The sequence below is a fragment of the Otolemur garnettii genome, unplaced genomic scaffold, assembly GCF_000181295.1.
Source record: "Otolemur garnettii isolate 467f Iridium unplaced genomic scaffold, OtoGar3 scaffold00194, whole genome shotgun sequence".
NCBI classification, from domain to species: Eukaryota; Metazoa; Chordata; class Mammalia; order Primates; family Galagidae; genus Otolemur; species Otolemur garnettii.
Window position 1 is genome coordinate 1,594,797 of NW_003852589.1, and position 17,825 is coordinate 1,612,621.

The window sequence follows — 17,825 nt, forward strand, 5'->3', positions numbered from 1 at the left end:
GCGCCCGCCACAATGCCCAGCTATTTTTTGGTTGCAGCCATCATTGTTGTTTGGTGGGCCCGGGCTGGATTCGAACCTGCCACCTTGGGTGTATGTGGCTGGCGCCTTAGCCACTTGAGCCACAGGCACTGAGCCTGCCACTTCATTTTGAATGTAGAAACAATACTAACATTCAGGTCCCTTTCCCACACCCCTTTATGATATGGTTATTGTATATATTACTTCTCCATACACTGAGAACCCCATTAGACAAAATGGCAGTTTTTGCTTTCAACTGTCAAATATACTTTAGAAAACTCAAGAGGAGAAGACTCATATATGTTCTCCCTTCAGTTTTGATATTCCAAGTTTACTTCTGGCATCATTTCCTTCTGTCTGAAGAACTTCCTATAGTAATTTGTTTGGTCTACCAGCAATGAATTCTTTGTCTGAAAGTGTCTTGACTTCATCTTCATTTCTTTTTTTTATTTATTTTTTTATTTTTTATTTATTTATTTTTCCATTTCTGAAGAATATTTTTGTTAGATATAAAATTCTAGGCTGACAGTTCTTTTCTTTCAGGACTTTAGAAGCATGGTGCTACTTCCTCCTAACCTTCATGGTTTCTGCTGAGAAATCTGTCATTCTCAAATTGCTATAAGTAATTTATCATTTTCCTCTGGTCAGTTTTTTTTTTCTTTGCTATCAATTTTTTTCTTTGTTTTTCTTTTTTAGCCGTTTCTAAGATGTGTCTAGATGTGGAGTTATTTGATTTGCTCCTGTTTAGCTTTCTTTGAATTTCTGAAATCTTCAGATTTATGTCTTTCATCAAACTTGGGAAGTTTTCAATTATTTCTTTTCTGTGGCCCATGTTGTCTTTTCTTCTCGGACACTTACAAAAAAAATGTTATACCTTTTGTTATTGTCCTACATATCCCCGAGGCTCTGTTTCTTCCCCAGTCTGTTTACTCTGTGTTGTTCAAATTGAGTAATTTCTATTGAAATATCTTCAAGTTCACTCTTTTCTCTGTTATCTCTAATTTGCTATTGAGCCTATTAATGAATTTTTAATTTCAATTATTGTACTTTTTATTCTAAAATTTTCTTTGGGTCTTCTTTATATCTTCTCTTTTGAGACTTTCTATTTTTCTATTTAGCTTCAAAAGTCTTTGCTATTTTGTTCAACCATTTTCACAACAGCTGCTTTCAAGCCTTTGTCAGATAATTTTGTGATACCTGTCATATCTTGGCATTGACCTTTACAGATAGTCTTTTATTGCCAGGTAAGTTGAGATTTTTCTGAGTTCGTCATATTCCAAATGGTTTTGAATTGTATTCTGTTATATCATGTGACTCTGAGTCTTGTTTGGTTTCTATGGAGACTGTTGATGTTTTTGTCTAGCAGGTGATTAACCAGTTAGGTTCAGGTTGCAAGTTCCACCATGCTTTCTATGGACTGTGATTCCAATTTCAGTTCAGTTTTCAAAGCTTTTCAGTGCTACTGGGATTTGTTGTGTGTATGTGAAGCCCAGGAATCAGTCTGGGACTGTGGTGGCAGTCTGTTTGTTAGGTCAGCTCTTAATGCCTTTGAGGTCTTTCTTCTTTCAAAATGTAGTTATAAATGTCCGTCTGAGTGCTGCTTTTGCTGAATTGTATAAGTTTTGAAACATTATGTTTTCATTTTTTCTCACCTTAAAGCTTTTTCTAATTTCCTTTCATTTCTTTTCTTTTCTGTTCTTTTTCTTTCTCTCTTCTTTTCTCTTGAAACAGGCTTTCACTCTATTGCTCAGGCTAGCTAGAGTGCAGTGCATCATCATAGCTCACTATAGCCTCAAACTCCTGGGCTCAAGCCTCCTGAGTAGCTGAGACTACAGGTGTGCATAACCATCCCAGCCTTTTTTCTAATTTCTCCTGTTTAATTCTCTCATCTTTGTGAATTTTCCAAATTTCTTTTTGTTGTTAATATGTCATTAAACAGGGTGGCCATAAAGTTTGTATGCTCATCCTGTATTTCATTATAATTTGAGCATTTACTTTGTTAACTTTAATTTTTTAAAACTTATTTGTTGGCCTAACATACTGGTCTTCCTTAGAAAATGCTGTACATGCTTTTAAGAAGACTGTGTGTAATTCTGTTGTTGAGTGGACTGTTCAGCCACTGAGTTGGCACATAGTATTGTTGAAGTCTAATGTTTCCTTGATGATTTTCCATCAAGTTCTATCTTTTTTTCCCCAAGCTAACAAAGAGAAATTTTATTTAGGAAGAACAAAGAGAAAGTTTAGAGCACTTCCAAAGAGAGTTGGAAGTGGGTTCTAGTTCTATCATTAATGAAAGTGGAATATTGGAGTCTACAGCTATTGTCATAGAACTGGTTGTTTCTCCCATCAGTTCTGTCAGTTTTTTCTTCCTATATTGTAAGACTCTGCTCTTTGGTACGTAGATGTTTATAATGATCATATCTTTTAAAATTTTCTCCTTTTATCATTATATTTTGTCTTTCTTTGTCTCTAGTGACAATATTTATCTTAGAGTCTATTTTGTCCTATATGCATAACCTTCACAACTCTCTTTTGATTACTGTTCATATGGAATATATTTTTTTCCACCCCTTAACTTTTAAATGATTTGTATCTTTGAATTTGAAGTGCCAGCATATATCATATTTTTTATATCCACTGTGCTGGTCTCTGTCTTTTAATAAGAGAGTTTAATCCATTTACATTTAAGTAATGACTGGTAAGGGAGAATTTATCTCTGCCATTGTGCTCTTTGTTTTCTATAATCTCTCATGTCTTTTTTCCTCTTCAATTCCTTCATTACTGCTTTTTTTTTCTGTGTTAGATATTTTCTGCTGTATCATTCTAATTTCCTTGTTGTTTCTTTTGTTTTTGTCTTTTAGGCCTGGACTCCTGGCCTCAAGCAATCCTCCTGCTAAGGCTCCTGAGTATCTGGGATTATAGGCATGTGCTCCTTGTTGTTTCTTTTATTTATTTTGGAGTAATTTTCTTAGTGATTTCCCTGGGGATTATAAATGACAATTTAATTTATAATATTCTACTTCAGTTTAATGACAATTTAATTTTTTTTTTTTTGAGACAGAGTGCCCTTTTGAGACAGAGTGCCCTTTTGTCACAGCTCACAGCAACCTCAAACTCTTGGGTTTAAGCAATTCTCTTGTCTTAGCCTACCAAGTAGCTGGTACTACAGGCACCTGCCATAGCATCCAACTATTTTTTTTTTTTTGTAGTTGTTATTGTTGTTTTAGCTGGCCTGGGCTAGGTTTGAACCTGCCAGCTGCGGTATATGTTGCCAGCGCCCTACCCACTGAGCTATGGGTGCCGCCAATGACAATTTAACTTCTATAGTATAGAAAAACTTTACACTTATAAACCTTCAGTCATCCCTCTCCTATTTTATACTGTTATTGTCGCAAGTTATATCTTTAGACATTGTGTGCATATCAACATCGATTTGTAATTATTGTTTTATTGTAGTTGTCTTTTAAATACTACAGAAAATAAAAGGTAGTTATAAAAAATACATTTATAATGCCTTTTATATTTACCTGTGTAGTTTGCCTTTACTGGTGCTCTTTACATCTTCACGTGGATTTTAGTTATGGTCTTGCGACTTTTTGCACACAAAACTCTCTTTAGTATCTCTTTTTGGGGAAGGTCTATCAGTATTGAATTCTCTCAGTTTTGGTTTATCTAGGAATATCTTAATTTCTTCTTCATTTTTTGAAGTATGGTTTTGCTGATTATATAATTCTTAATTGATAGTCTTTTTCTTTCAGCACTTTTTTTTGTTTGTTTTTTTATTTCTTCGTCCTGTAGTGATTCTCTTGCCCCCCATGTAGCTGGGATCACAAGGTCTGGCTGTTTTTTGTTGTTGTTGTAGAGATGGGGTCTCACTCTGGCTTACTCTGCCTCATGCTGGTCTTCCTCTGGTCTCAAACTCGGCTGAGCTCAGGCGATCCACCCACCTCGCATCCCATAGTGCTGGGACAACAGGCGTGAGCCACCACACCCGGCCTCTTTCCGCACTTTTAATATTTCACCCCACAGTCTTCTGGCCTCCTTGATTTCTGGTGAGAGGTCAGCCTTTTATCTCACTGAGTATCTGTCCTTTGGGTGTAATGAGTCAATTCTTTCTTACTGCTTTTAAGATTCTTTTCCTTTGGCTTTTAACAGTTTGATTATAATGTGAATTATAACTCCCTTTGAGTTTATTCTACTTAGAATCCATTGAGCATCTTGGATGTGTACACTCAAACCTTTAACTAAATTTGGAAGTTTTTTGGTCATTCTTTTTTTTTTTAAAATGGTCATTATTTCTTCTGTCACTTTCTCTCCTCTGCGTATGTTATTAGGCTTGATGGTGTTCCAGAAGTCTCTGAGACTGTTCATCTCTCTTTATTACTTTTTCTTTTCTGTTTTTAGATTGGATAATTTTTTATCTTCAAGTTTTCTGGTTATTTAATCTGCCTGCTCAAATCTGCTATTGAGCCTCTATAGTGAATTTTTCATTTCAGTTATTGTACTTTATAACCCCAGACTTTCTGTTTGGTTCTTTTATTTTATTTTATTAATTTTTTTTGAGACAGAGTTTCCCTATGTTGCCCTCAGTAGAGTGCTGTGGTGTCACAGCTCACAGCAACCTCAGACTCTTGGGCTCAAGCGATTCTCTTGCCTCACCCTCCCAAGTAGCTGGGACTACAGGCACCTGCCACAACAACTGGCTATTTTTTGTTTCAGTTGTCATTGTTGGTTAGCTGGCCTGGGCCAGGTTTGCGCCTGCCAACTTTGGTGTATGTGGCTGGTGCCACAACCACTGTGTTATGGGCGCTGAGCCTGTTTGGTTCTTTTAAACAAAAAATATTTCTATATCTTTATTGATAGTCTCTGTTTAATGAGATATCATTCTTATAATTTTCATTTTTTTCCCTCAAAGCTCATTATTTAGAGATGCTTTCCTTTAGCTCTTTGAACATATTTAAAATAGCTAAAATAATTTAAAGTCTTTGTTAAAATATCTACCCTCCAGGATTTCTAAGGAATAGTACCAATGATTGCCCTCTTTCCTATATGTGGGCCATAGTTTCTTGCTTCTTTGCACGCTTTAGAATTTTTTTTTATTTAAAATTGGACCTTCTGAATATTATAATGTGACAGCTTTAGAAACCAAATTCTCTCTTCTCTCCAGATTTGTTGTTGCTGCTTCTTATTGTAGTAGCTGTTGCTCGTTTAGTGATTTTTATGGAATAATTCTGTAAAGTCTATATTCTTTGTCATGTGATCACTGAAATCCATGTCCTGTTAATGTCATTTAATACTTACAAAGAAATTTCCTTGAACTTCCAGAACCAAAAAAATCTGTCCATCTTTCCTGAGAAGCTCTGCATGTATATAGAGAGGCACATTCCCAACACTCAGGCAGTTTGCATCACTGCCTTAGCTCTTACTTCCTGCTTGCATAGTGCCTCGAGATCAACCAGAAATGCCGGCTTACAGTCTCTCAGGTCTTCCCTGAGTGCACACACAGTCCTATGCATGCACACGGCTTTCCAGATTTTCAGGAATGTGTCAGGGCTTTTCAAAGCTCTTAGAGATAGATGTTAGTCTTTCTCCTGAGCTTTGCCTGAACTGTCATCTGCCACCTCAGGGAGCAGGGACTGACATATTTGCCTGTAAATGCTTTTGACAACCCTTTGTCCACCCCTTCTAATTAGGAGCTTTAGCACTGGGCCTGTTCCACGTCAGAAGAAATAAAGATGAGCCTTTTGAGCCAGTCTTTCAAGGAGCTATCAGATAAGACAAAACAATTCTTTGCATAGGAAATTCTGCTTATTCTAGTACTGGAGATGCAGGCTGTTAATTTCCAAGGCTGCCACTGCACTGGAGAACAGGGGATGGGGCAAATTAAAATGGTCCAGACTCACTTTTCTTATCAAGATTCAGCCATTTTTCTTAAATGAGCATGTCCCAGGTTGCCACAATCCATTTTGCTTAATTTGTAGAGGTCCAAAAATGTAGATTTTTGACAGTTCTTCTTCTTCTTCTTTTTTTTTTTTGCTAGCTTTGCTCTTGCTTTTATGAAGGAGCAGAATTCCAGAGTTCTTTACCATTTTCCACTGGTGTCATCCTACTCAATGCCTTGGCCATAGGAATGAGGAGCAGGAGTTGCCCCCCCCCCCCACAGCTGGAGGATGAGCTCTAGAGTTCATAACATGTGGTGTCACGTTCCCAAGTTCCTCCCTCTCATGCTCTCCTAGACATTTCCAGTTCCCTGGAGCTCCGTTTTGCCATCCTTCAGCCAGAAATCTGAGGTTTCAGGCAATCCTCTCTGCCCCATACGTCCGCAATTGTACTTACTTCCAAGGTCAAGTGACAGGAGGACACGGAGAGAGCAAAGTGACAGTTGGCTTTGCCCTCTTGCCTTTTGATGCAGCAGGGAGGGACTTCACCAAGTCACTGGATCTCCTGCTTCTGTCCCGAGAAGGGCAGGGAGACAATAGCAAGAGGGAAAAGCTATTCTCAGAATAAACAGATGGGGTCAAAGAATTATCTCACCGCAAGATATATGACCTCATTGGTAACCTAAGCTGATAAAGCAAAAATAGTTGTAAGGAATAGCCTCTTTGCCTGCAAAGCCTTCTTACTCTGATCCAAAAAGATAATACACACAATCATGTCACTCCTTGCTTAAAAACAGTTCTCAGCTTACCAATCACATGTAAGGTAAAAACCAAACTTCATTGCTGTTTTGAGTATGAAAGAGTGTGTTAAAGGAAAACCATATAATCTGCATTGGTAACCCTATTCCATGATACGGACTTGACACTTTCCCCTAGTATGTAAAGTGCTATGTAAACACAGCTTTGAGTCTTCCCTTTCAATTCCACAATAGCCCTTAACTTCCTCTTACAAAGATTTCTGTTCCTTGTGCAGTTTCAAACACTTCAGAATCTGTCCCCATCCTCCCTTCCTGCCTCATCTTGTTCTTCACCCCCACATTTGCTCACATGCCCTTCATAAGCATGCTGTGACTTCTAAAATGAAAAAGTAAAATTCTCGTAGGACTTGAGAACCCAAAATGCTCAGGCATGTGATGACCCCAGTGTGAGAACACCTGTCACAGAACTTGCAGTTACCTCTAATGTTTGTGGAAGAATCAGATAAACGAAAGCCATCCTGGTAATCTCAGGGGACTCAGCCAATTGACAGGGCTGTGTTGATTATTAGAGGGTTTTCGAAATAATATTTGTTTAACCAAATATGTCAATACTCTCTTTCAAATATTTCAAACCATGTGGCCAAATTACTTCTAACTATTTTTTCTAATATGACAAGTATTCAGCTCAAAGAGACTATTTTCTTAGGATGATGGATACTTTTGGGATTCAAAGTGTACTTTCTTACACAGAGTGGTGATGATTTATGATCAGATTGACTTCTCTTCCTTGCTTCTGTGAGTATTTCTGTGTTTGGATTTACTTGAAGGTCATATAGTGTGTAAAAAAACATTTTACGCATTATGGTAGCCTTGACTTCACAGCAAAAATTTTCCCATTTAGGAATACTTTTGAAAAGGGCACTGAAGCCACTTGTTTAACCACCAAACGCGTGGTTTGTGGGCTGGCAGGCCTGAGGAACAGTCCCTGAGGGCAACTCTTCACCGTTCTTTTGTAACTAAGGAAACTGGAAACAAATGAAATCTTATGAACTGGCTGGCTCAAATCGTTCTCCTGACTTTGAATAGAATTTTAAACTGTACTAGCTTTATGACAGTATTTGCTCTGACCTTAACATGTGCTACTGATATGGTCACTGAGGAGCCCAGAACCTAATTTGCTTGACCAGTCTTGATTAATAGCCATGTTGACCACCCTGCACCATGTTTCTCTCTGTTTGATTCAGAGATTAGCATTGATTGGTCTTTGGGCTTTTCTGGATGCACCAGAATGCCATAATCAGTCTTCACACCTAGAGCACATAGATAGGTAGATACACACACACACACTCTCAGACACATGCATGCACACTCAAGTGCACACACATGCTCACGCACACAGACATGTGCACGCACGTAGGCCCGCACACACAGGCACACACACGGATACACAGACATACATGAAGACACACAAAGACACACACACCCACATGCACACACACGTGCACACACATACACAGGCTTGTTTTTTAAATTAAGAAAGGGAAAGATCTGCTTGAGGTGCCCTGCCCCCCCAAAAAAACCAAACACAAAAAACCTAAGTGAAAGATCATGGTACCAGATTAACTGACATTATATATCATGACTCTTTTTGCCTGATTAGTTTGGAGAAAAAACAAAGGCTACTTCTATTCATATGTTGTCACCTTTAGCATTCCTTTTGAGCTATGCCCGAGTTCATATTAGGGATAAGGGCACTCCATGGCCTTCTCATTACTATGTATCTGTCACTGGTGAAGGATTTATAAAATAGTCATAATAATAGCTGTAACATGATAAGTGTTGTGAGAATGAAATGTAATTGTGTAAATGAAAGTGCTCCATGAACTTTAAGTACTACACAAGTGTCAAGGAACTCGACTCTCAGAAATAAGGCATCACTGCAAATCTTCTCTGTATCTTGGTATCTATTCCTAAGGATATTGACTTGGAATGTGATGCTGCTAGACCTTAAACTAGTTTAACAAAAGAGCATTTTTTGATAAGGAATTGTAAATAATATTTGCTGTTTCATCCAAATAATAATATAACATATGAACTTGTGTAACTTGTGTAATAATGTCTAAGAAAATCCCTAGTAGTGTAGCAGACCATATAGCTCATGGGAAGGAGAAGCGAGAGTTAAGCTGGGAATACTCTGTAACTATAAGAAATACCTGTTAACATCTTGGTGATAAGGGCACGGGGAAGGGCTTTGGCACGCGAGATGAGACTATCAGGGATTGGCAATCTCTACACCTGTGGCGCAAATAGCCACGGGATCAGTTCCATAAGTAGTTGCCACGGGATCAGGTGCATAAGTAGTTGCAGGAGCAGTCAGTCGGGGTGTGCGTATTCCTTTAGGGACTCACTCACTCTGACTCTTTCGCTCTTCCTGCTCAGAGGGTCTCTGCCCAAGGCCCATCTAAGAAGACTGCTAAGATGTATTCTCCTATTAAGACTGTTTCTCTCCCTTGAAGACCGTCTTTCTCTCCCTCTCCCTTCTGCTAAGGTGAATAGCCCTCAGACACCTAAGGGTAATTCCCAAGCAAGATAGCACAGTGAATTGTGTCTGGACAATACATAACCTGGGCCGGAGATCTGGCCAGTCCAAGGCCTCAATAATGTATGGTATAACTTTGTTGGACTTTGCATTGACTCTTGTGCATTAAACATCAAGTCCAAGTTCATATTCTCATGGTAGGAGTCCCTGTGTGTCTCTCCTAAGGATAGGGCTGAGACATTTGGAGTTCTGTAGTAAGCCAGTCATTAAAACTTGTTTTATGTGTAGTCATCTTTTCATGGGAAACAATCACCTTCCACCTGCAAGGCATCTCATAAATTATATGGGAGCGTTTCCTTAATGATAGAGTTAAAGATTAACATAAAAAAATGTGATGCTAGCAGAGCTCAGGCTAGTTCATACTTGAAGAAACCTGTGTTTCAAGCTCCCATGGTATTTTATGCTTGAGTTCTAAGAGTATTCCCACTCTATATTTTTATTCCAGATCTATAGATCCTAAAGTTGTCTAATCCATGTTAAATTTTACATCCAGCTATTTTAGTTTCCATCTACTTCCTCACCCAGGGCTGCCTTTTAGGTTTAGTAATTATAGGGCAAACACGCGAGTAGAAAATTGTTGTGCTTACTTACAGAGTTTTTATATGTGAAATGAAGACTAATAATAAAAGAACAAGATTCAAGTCTTAAATCTTCTGGCTTTCTTATTCTTTGTAATAAATGGTATACTGAATAGTTACTAAAAGGATATTAAGCTCTCTGGGATTCTAGCTCTATGCCATCTCATTTATATACACCCACATGGTTGTACTTCAGATCATCTAGGAGTCTAGAATTCATTTCATCTAAATCATTTGCCTTTTCTGGCTAGATTTCATTTTTTATTTAGGCCATATTCTGTGGTCTGCCACTCAGCAAAGCTCTTATTAATATCCTAGGTTCTCTCTCCTTGACATCCAACACAATAGTGCCAGTCCTTAACCCTTCATCTGTGGCCACCCGGACTCCAGGGCTGGGACAGGATAAATGGTGCCTGGAAGCACAGTATTAAGAATATGTGTATGGCGCCATTTGCAAACAAATGGTATCCCCGCTGACTGGTTCCTAGAGCACAGCCTCCCCTGCAGCGCCCATGCCCCATGTATGGATTACTTTTTGCATCCTTGCCTGTGGCTGTAGTGTGTCACCAATGAGTCATGGGAGCCACATTGACATGGCCCAATACAAAGTCATGTCATCTAATTTCAGCTGGGTCTTCATTGTTTCTGCCAAGCAACCCCTTGCTTATCTCCTGTGCTAGCACATCTCTCCTAAAAAAGAACTCACTTGACTTAAATCCTCCATACTGGCTTCAATCTGTGTTGAGGGGCCATTCCTTTCCCATTCCTATTCTTTCTATGTGCTAGGACTTTCCATTAACATGCTCCTGGCCTCGCCCCAGCCCTTTATTGGAGGACTGCTTTTCTGGTTGCAGTTTGGGGAAGAGGATACTGGCATACTGGTGTCTCTCTCTCTCTCTTGGTAAGCTCAGTGGGCAGGCTGTCTCTGCCTGTGGGAAGGGAGGCCTACAGTGGCTACTGCTGCCTGGGATTAGTGGGTATTCCTAATTCTGGGTGTGTATTTGGCAAGACCTGAGCCACACCCTCTAGTATAACTTCTGTTAACTAATAAAGCTGATACTTTTATTTCCATGTGCCTGATGTCTGCATTTATCTCTGAATTGGCTCTCAATGTTAGAAGAAGAACAAGTGTGTCATTTACTGGGCACATTAAAGCTCCAACATTTAATCTTATCCCTTTCCCACCCTCCAAGCAATCTTGCCCCTATTGACTTATAAGACAAAGGCCTTCAGATGGGCTCTGCCCCTGACATCCTGCCCACTGCTGCATATTTCTCATTGTATGACCTTCTCTACTCCAGGGAATCCTCTACCTCCTTCCTAAGCCTGATCTCTCTTTCAGTTCCTTTTCTAGTTTCTATCTTCTTTCCTTCTTGGTAGGGTCTCTATTACCAGCATCTTCTCTTCCTGTCAGGTCACATGGGAAGAGGATGTCAAATAAAAAGATCTCAGAGCCATGAATTGGTGATTTCTCATGAAGCCTATAGGAAATCTAAGACCACTTAACCCAGAAGGTATAGGAGGAAACTAGAATATACCATTATAGGTTTGGCTAGTCTAAGTAAGACCCATAGTCTCTTAAGCACAGGTCAGTTGCATTTAGAGTATATTGTCAGGGCCCAGGACTGGCCAGGTTGCGGCCTGGCTTAGGCAGGTTCTGGACATGTATGGCTAAGCTACCTTGCTCAGGAACAGTTTCTCTTAGGTGCCTAAGAGCTATCTACCTTAGCTGGAGAGAGAGAGAGAGAGAGAGAGAGACTTAGAGAGAGTAAAGCAGTCTTCTTAGCATAGATAGATCTTAGTCTTTAGTAGAGCTTGGTAATCTTCAGCACAGAGACACCGTGCTAGCATTCTGCAGGCAGGAGAGGAGAGAGTCAGAGTAAGCGAGTCCGTGAGGGTCTGTGCACGCTTACCGACTACCTTCTCCTCCAGCCTAATCTAAGGCTGATCTCGTGCCTCTCAACACCACGGGTGTAGAGACTGCCAATTTACCACTGCTCTCATCTTGCGAGTTCTCATGCTTGTTAGGAGAGCTAAATCTCTCTCTCTCTGCCCTTTCCACCAAGGTGTTCCATTATTGAGCTATACAGGTATTTCTTATAACTCTAACTCCTCCTAGCCATAAGCTATATGGGCTGCTACAGTATATAATTTATGAGTTATATCCTGCTTATTTATTTTATTTTATTTTTTTGAGACAGAGTCTCAAGCTTTTGCCCTGGGTAGAGTGCCATGTGTCATAGTTCACGGCAACCTCTTGGGCTCAAGCAATCCTCTTACCTCAGTTTTCCTATTTTTAGTAGAGATGGGGTCTTGCTTTTGCTCAGGGTGGTCTCGAACTTGTGAGCTCAAGCTATCCACCCGCCTCAGCCTCCCAGAGTGCTAGGATATCCTGCATATTTTAAAACATCCAACATAAATAAAACTTATATACATGGAAATAGAAGACATAAAAAGTAAAGAGGAGGCGGTGTACACTACATATTCCAAATATTACATTCAGTGCTAAGCTTCTTTGAAACCATGGGAAAAAAGGAAAACTCACCAGATGGCATAATTCTTATTGTTTGAGGAAAGGAATTGAACCTGACAAAATTTTGTTACCAGTTATTCTCCTGGCAGGATGAAAATAGAATATTTAGGTTGACAAGAGCTACCTTGAATGTGCTGGTGGAAGTTATTTACAAAACATTCTTATCCCTCTAGCCCTCTCTCTAGGCCCTCTGCTACTATCCCTTCAAGCATAGAAATGTCCATACTGACACTTGTCATTCTTTCTGATAATTATGGGTGGCCAATCCTTTGCTTTGTGAGTCTGCTCCTAGTTCCTAATAGTAAAGCCATTAATTTTGAACCCAGAGGGAGTACAGTTGATTTCCTTATTGATATTATAGGAAGGTATTTATTGGGGACCAGAGATAAATCTGTATTCACATTTTTAAGTCATTGGTTCATTCATAAATCTCACTTCTGCAATATGGAGATACGCAGACACTGGGAACGTCATGATGGCCAACATCCAAACAGGGCTCTGCCTTCATGGTCCTTACAGTCTGAGTCCTGACATAGTCTACGGTGAAAGGAGGTCAGGGAACTTTCCAGCAATGCATTTGCATTTGAACAGGGATTCAAAGGATGAGCAGGATAGGAGGGTGGGGCGCACCAGGCAGAGAGGGAACAGCATTTGCAAAGCCGTGTTCTGAGGACATGAAAGAAGGCCAAAGAATGGAATTTGAAGCCTGAGGGAGAGGATTGCCCAGGGCAACACTGGACTGCACAGAACCTTAAAAGTCTGAAAGCAGGGAGGCCACTGGGGGGCTTTTAAGGGGAGCTGGCAGGGGAGGAGTACAGGGCCCCACTGGTGTCAGTAAGTGCAATGTGGATTGAAAGAGCAGAAATTATTATGCCCCAATCCATTTTGCTAAGGGCTTGTAACACTACCCCTTTAAGACGGGAAGCTCAGCTGAAAGAGTTTGGTAATAACTGCAAAACCCCAGCTTCCCCTTATAAGGACTCAACCTGACAGGGTGTTGGCTCTTGTCAAATTTGGCTTGTATTAAGGATTCCCCTGCCCCTACCAAAAGCTTTTTTTTTTTGAGACAGAGATTCAAGCTATCACCCTTGGTAGAGTGCTACGGCATCACAGCTCACAGCAACCTCCAACTCTTGGGTTTAAGCGATTCTTTGGGACCTCCCAAGTAGCTGGGACCACAATGCCCGGCTACTTTTTGGTTGTAGTTGTCATTGTTGTTTGGCAGGCCTGAGCTGGATTCGGAACTACCAGTTACAGTGTATGTGGCTGGCACCTTAACTGCTTGAGCTACAGGCACCGAGCCCAAAAGTTCCTTATAAAAGGTTTCCACTCCTGCTTCTAGGGGTCAAGAGACTTTGAGGCATGATCCTGCTCTCGGGCTGGCTGATCAATAAAGGACCCTTGTTTAATTTGGATTCAATGTGCTGGCATTTCTCTATTCCACTCACTTCGGGTATAATAAAATGAATACTGAGAGCTGAGTTTGGGGGCAGCTGTGGGAATGGACGTCAAAGATGACAGAAGCTCGTACTTGTACACTAGTAGAGCTGGAAAGAAGTGGGTGGGCCAGGGTTTATTCACAAGGGGAAGTAAACAGAATTTGATGACTTAGTAAAGAAGAGAGCCGTGCCAGCTGATGCCAGTGATGATTGGCCAGTTTCAGTCTTGCTAAATGTGCTGAACTGTGGTGCCAGCACACAGTCACTGAAAGGACCCTGCACAGGGGAGTGTAACTGATGAGTCGTCCCCTACTTACTCACATCAATAAGACAGTCACAGGAATTGCTGGCTCAGGTCAGAAAAGCTACCCAGGCCACAGGGAGGCAAGGAAGGGACTAATGCTCTCCTAACTAGACCCTAGGGCATTGTTTTTCAACCTTTTTTTTTTAATCTCACAGCACTCTTGATCTATAGTTAAACTTCTGCAGCTCACTTAAATTATGTTGATCCAAAAAAAGAGCAAAAAATTATACTTACTGTGCTTTGAACTCCTTTCAAAAAGAATTTAATGAATGATCCTTAAAAAATTTCGAGGCACACCTAAGATCCTCTCACAGCACACCAGTGTGCCACGGGACACCGGTTGATAGTCACTGCTCTAGAGTCTGAGGGGTGCTGGGGAAGACCCCACCAGGAGAAGGACTGGAAAATCATCAAACGGCAAATGGGAAGGCAGAAAATAAAACTAATCCAATAAAAAAGAAGACTGAAGAAATGCCAGAAATGTGTGAGTACTCAGTGGTTTGAGGTAATCACAGGTGCTCCAATGAGGTAGAAATAAGTACCTTCCTTTCCATCCTGCCACCTTATTCCTTGCTCCTCAGCTGTCCTGTTTATGAAGAAGGAAAGCTCACTTTTCCCTGTCTCTTTCTGTCCTGGGCATTCACCTGTGACTTGGCCTAGACTGGGCCAGTAAAGGGAAACAGAGGGACAGGAATGTTCCCCCATCATTCCTGGGATGGCAGCCAAGGGAAACAGGAAGTAGCATGTTTTCACTGCCCTGCACACTTTCATTCCTGTGACGTGTGCACAAAGCCCCCAGGGAAAAATGCAATTTGATAGTGACCTGATAACCACATTCTTGTAGCCTTGGTCCAAGAATGGCAAAAATCTAGAGAATGTTGGGGAAGGGAGAGGGAAACCAAACAAAACACAATTTCCATTGTAAATGACTGGCCGGGATTAAATTCAAGTTAATGTCAAACTAAAACATGGAAATTTTAGATTATCTATGTGGGGCACTTTATCTTTCTCATGAATAAATAATTTTTATATGTGAAAGTGTAGCTATTACTATTAAAAAGTCAAGAGGTAGGGCGGTGCCTGTGGCTCAAAGGAGTGGGGCGCAGGCCCCATATGCTAGAGGTGGTGGGTTCGAACCTGACCCGGCCAAAGACTGCAAAAAAAAAGTCAAGAGGTATTTTAAAGTTTTGTTAAAAGTGTAAGGACAAAAGATAGTGCAGGTGATCCTTGAGTTTGGCTGGTTGGATCATAAGGTGACTGGGTCTAGGAGGGGACAGAAGCCAAGGACTTCCAGCTGCCAGGGGCATCTCCTCTTCTGTGCACTGGGGCATTCCACTTCTGCCTCCTGGAGTGTTAGGATTACAGGTGTGAGCCACCTTGCCCCGCCAAAGAGTTAGTTTTGGAGACTCTTTTCTTTAAATTCTGATCTCCGTAAGCTGGCTTCAGTAATTTTATTTACTAATAAATTAATAAAGGTGGAACAGAATGAGAGACATTCTGAAAAGCACAGTTGGCCTATGAGAGTGTTGTGTTTGTCACACGTGTAAGTATTTGAGTGAGATTTCTATGATGTCAGATTAGAACTTGATGTTGGAATTAGCCCAGGACAGAAACCCAGAGCCCTGCACATACTCAGCCCATGATCCCGCTCTTCTTGGTCTCCTTCTCTTTTTTTTCTACAGCGACCTCTGAGACGCATCATGAGTCTCCTGGAGCATTCATCCAGGAGTCTTCAAGGTTATCTGTGAATTCTGTTGATATTGTATTGGTCCTTGATCAGGAATTTCTGGCTGAAATATTTTTGTGAAGTTCTATGCTATTTTATATTTCTCAATATAAGCGTGTGTCTGTAGCACGAAACTTTAATTCTGAGGCCTTGAGGGTGGAATGAGGGGCTAGAACCCCTGCAGGCTTGTTTCCTCCCGGATCATCCCCCTACCACATGTTTAGACCTCCGGAACAATGCATGCATCAATCATCCAGGGCTTAAAAAAGCCTAAATTACCTTTGGTAAGTGATGGAGCTTCTCAAAACTTATATGATAAAAAATGCAGAGGGGTTTATTGCTGCAGTCAACCCTCTGTGGAGCAGGACTGTATAGTTTGGGAAACGTCACCCTTTGTGTCCCTCTACAACCTGCCTTCATTTCTGCTCCTATATTCAGTCCTGCTCTGTGGATTATGCTGTTTTGTTGGATATGGAGGGTGTAAGAATGTCTGAAGGACAGAGCCTGCCCTAGTTTAAAGGTTTGTACCCTCTGAGAGGGGACAGACTCCCCATTCTCTGCCCCACTGCCCTTGTTCCCACTGTCTGGGGAGCCCCCAAGAGAGCCTTTCTCTGTGCCCCACGAGGCTGGGACAGCAGGCGTAGGTGTAGCAGCCCCTGTCCCTAAGGGAAGGCCATGCTTGGCAAAGGGCCAGAACAAGGGAGACAGGCGGCTGGGCGTGCCTCCTCTTCCTGCGGGACCTTGTGCTAAGCACCCACTTGGGAAGGGGTGAGGGGGAAGGTGCCATCAGGTGTTTTGGGGCGCTGTAATATTTGCAGTGAATGCTGTCATTCACTTCTGCACACAATACCTGATCATAACCTAGGAACTTTCTATTTGAGGGGCAAACAGGTTAAAACTCAAAGTTTAAATAAACACGAGAACTCAAAGTCAATGTTCAAACGCGCGTTGGCCCCTGGTAGGGTCCGGCGCCGATGGCGCCACCCCGCTAAGCACGGCCGCGCACGCACCTCTCGCACGTCACGCGGATGCGCTCGTCGCTGGACGACAGCTGCTCGTCTTCCTTCTCCCGGAAGTGCTCCTGCACGCACTGCTCCTCGAACTCGTGCAGCCGCTTCAGCTCCTCCTCGCTAAGGAATAGCTCTGTGCAAAGGGAGAGGAGTTGGTGGGTGAAAAACAAGCGAGATTAGCGGAGAATCCATTTAGTTGCGTCCCCACCCGCGTTTCATACTCGACCCTCGCTACACTGCACCGCTCGAGGGCAGTTCTCTGACTACTCCAATCGGTTATTTATTATCCCCAAAGAAGTGATCAGAAGCAGCAATGGCCTTTCCGCTGGAGCAAAATCCCCAAATTATATCTACTGGGAAATTGAAGCCAACTAATGTACTGTGGAAAACCTTTCGTGTGTATTTTATGAATAGAGTCAAGCATATAGCATGATTTTTCTCAGCCTCTTTAGATTCAAGAAATGAAAACATTTTGAAAGAAGCATTGAATTTATATAGAAATCCCTACCTAAGAGTTATTTATTTATTTTTGAGATGCGTCTCACTCTGTCCCTTTGGCTAGAAGGTCCTGGCTTCCGAAAGCTCACAGCAACCTTGGGTTCAAGCAATCCTCTTGGGTTCAAGCAATCCTCTTGCCTCAGCCTCCTGAGTAGTTGGGACTACAGGTGCACCCACCACAGTGTCAGCTAGTTTTTCTATTTTTAGTAGAGACGGGTCTTGCTATTGCAGGTTGGTCTGCAACTCCTGAGCTCAGGCAATCCACTTGCTTCTGCCTCCTGGAGTGTTAGGATTACAGGTGTGAGCCACCTTGCCCTGCCAAAGAGTTAGTTTTGAAGACTCTTTTCTTTAAGTTCTGATCTCTCTGAGCTGGCTTCAGTAATTTTACTTACTAATAAATTAATAAAGGTGGAACAGAATGAGAGACATTCTGAAAAGCACAGTTGGCCTATGAGAGTGTTGTGTTTGTCACACGTGTAAGTA

The 17,825-nt window shown here is 41.4% G+C and overlaps 1 protein-coding gene across 1 annotated transcript in view; it reads right to left on the reverse strand.

Annotated features, from left to right (window-relative positions):
* Positions 1-17,825, reverse strand: part of TRPM1 (transient receptor potential cation channel subfamily M member 1) — an 84,561-nt gene that overhangs the window by 6,784 nt on the left and 59,952 nt on the right. Inside the window, exon 24 of the mRNA XM_023507618.1 lies at positions 16,845-16,977. Within this exon, the coding sequence (XP_023363386.1) occupies positions 16,845-16,977 (133 nt within the window). The remainder of the gene's footprint in view (positions 1-16,844; positions 16,978-17,825) is intronic.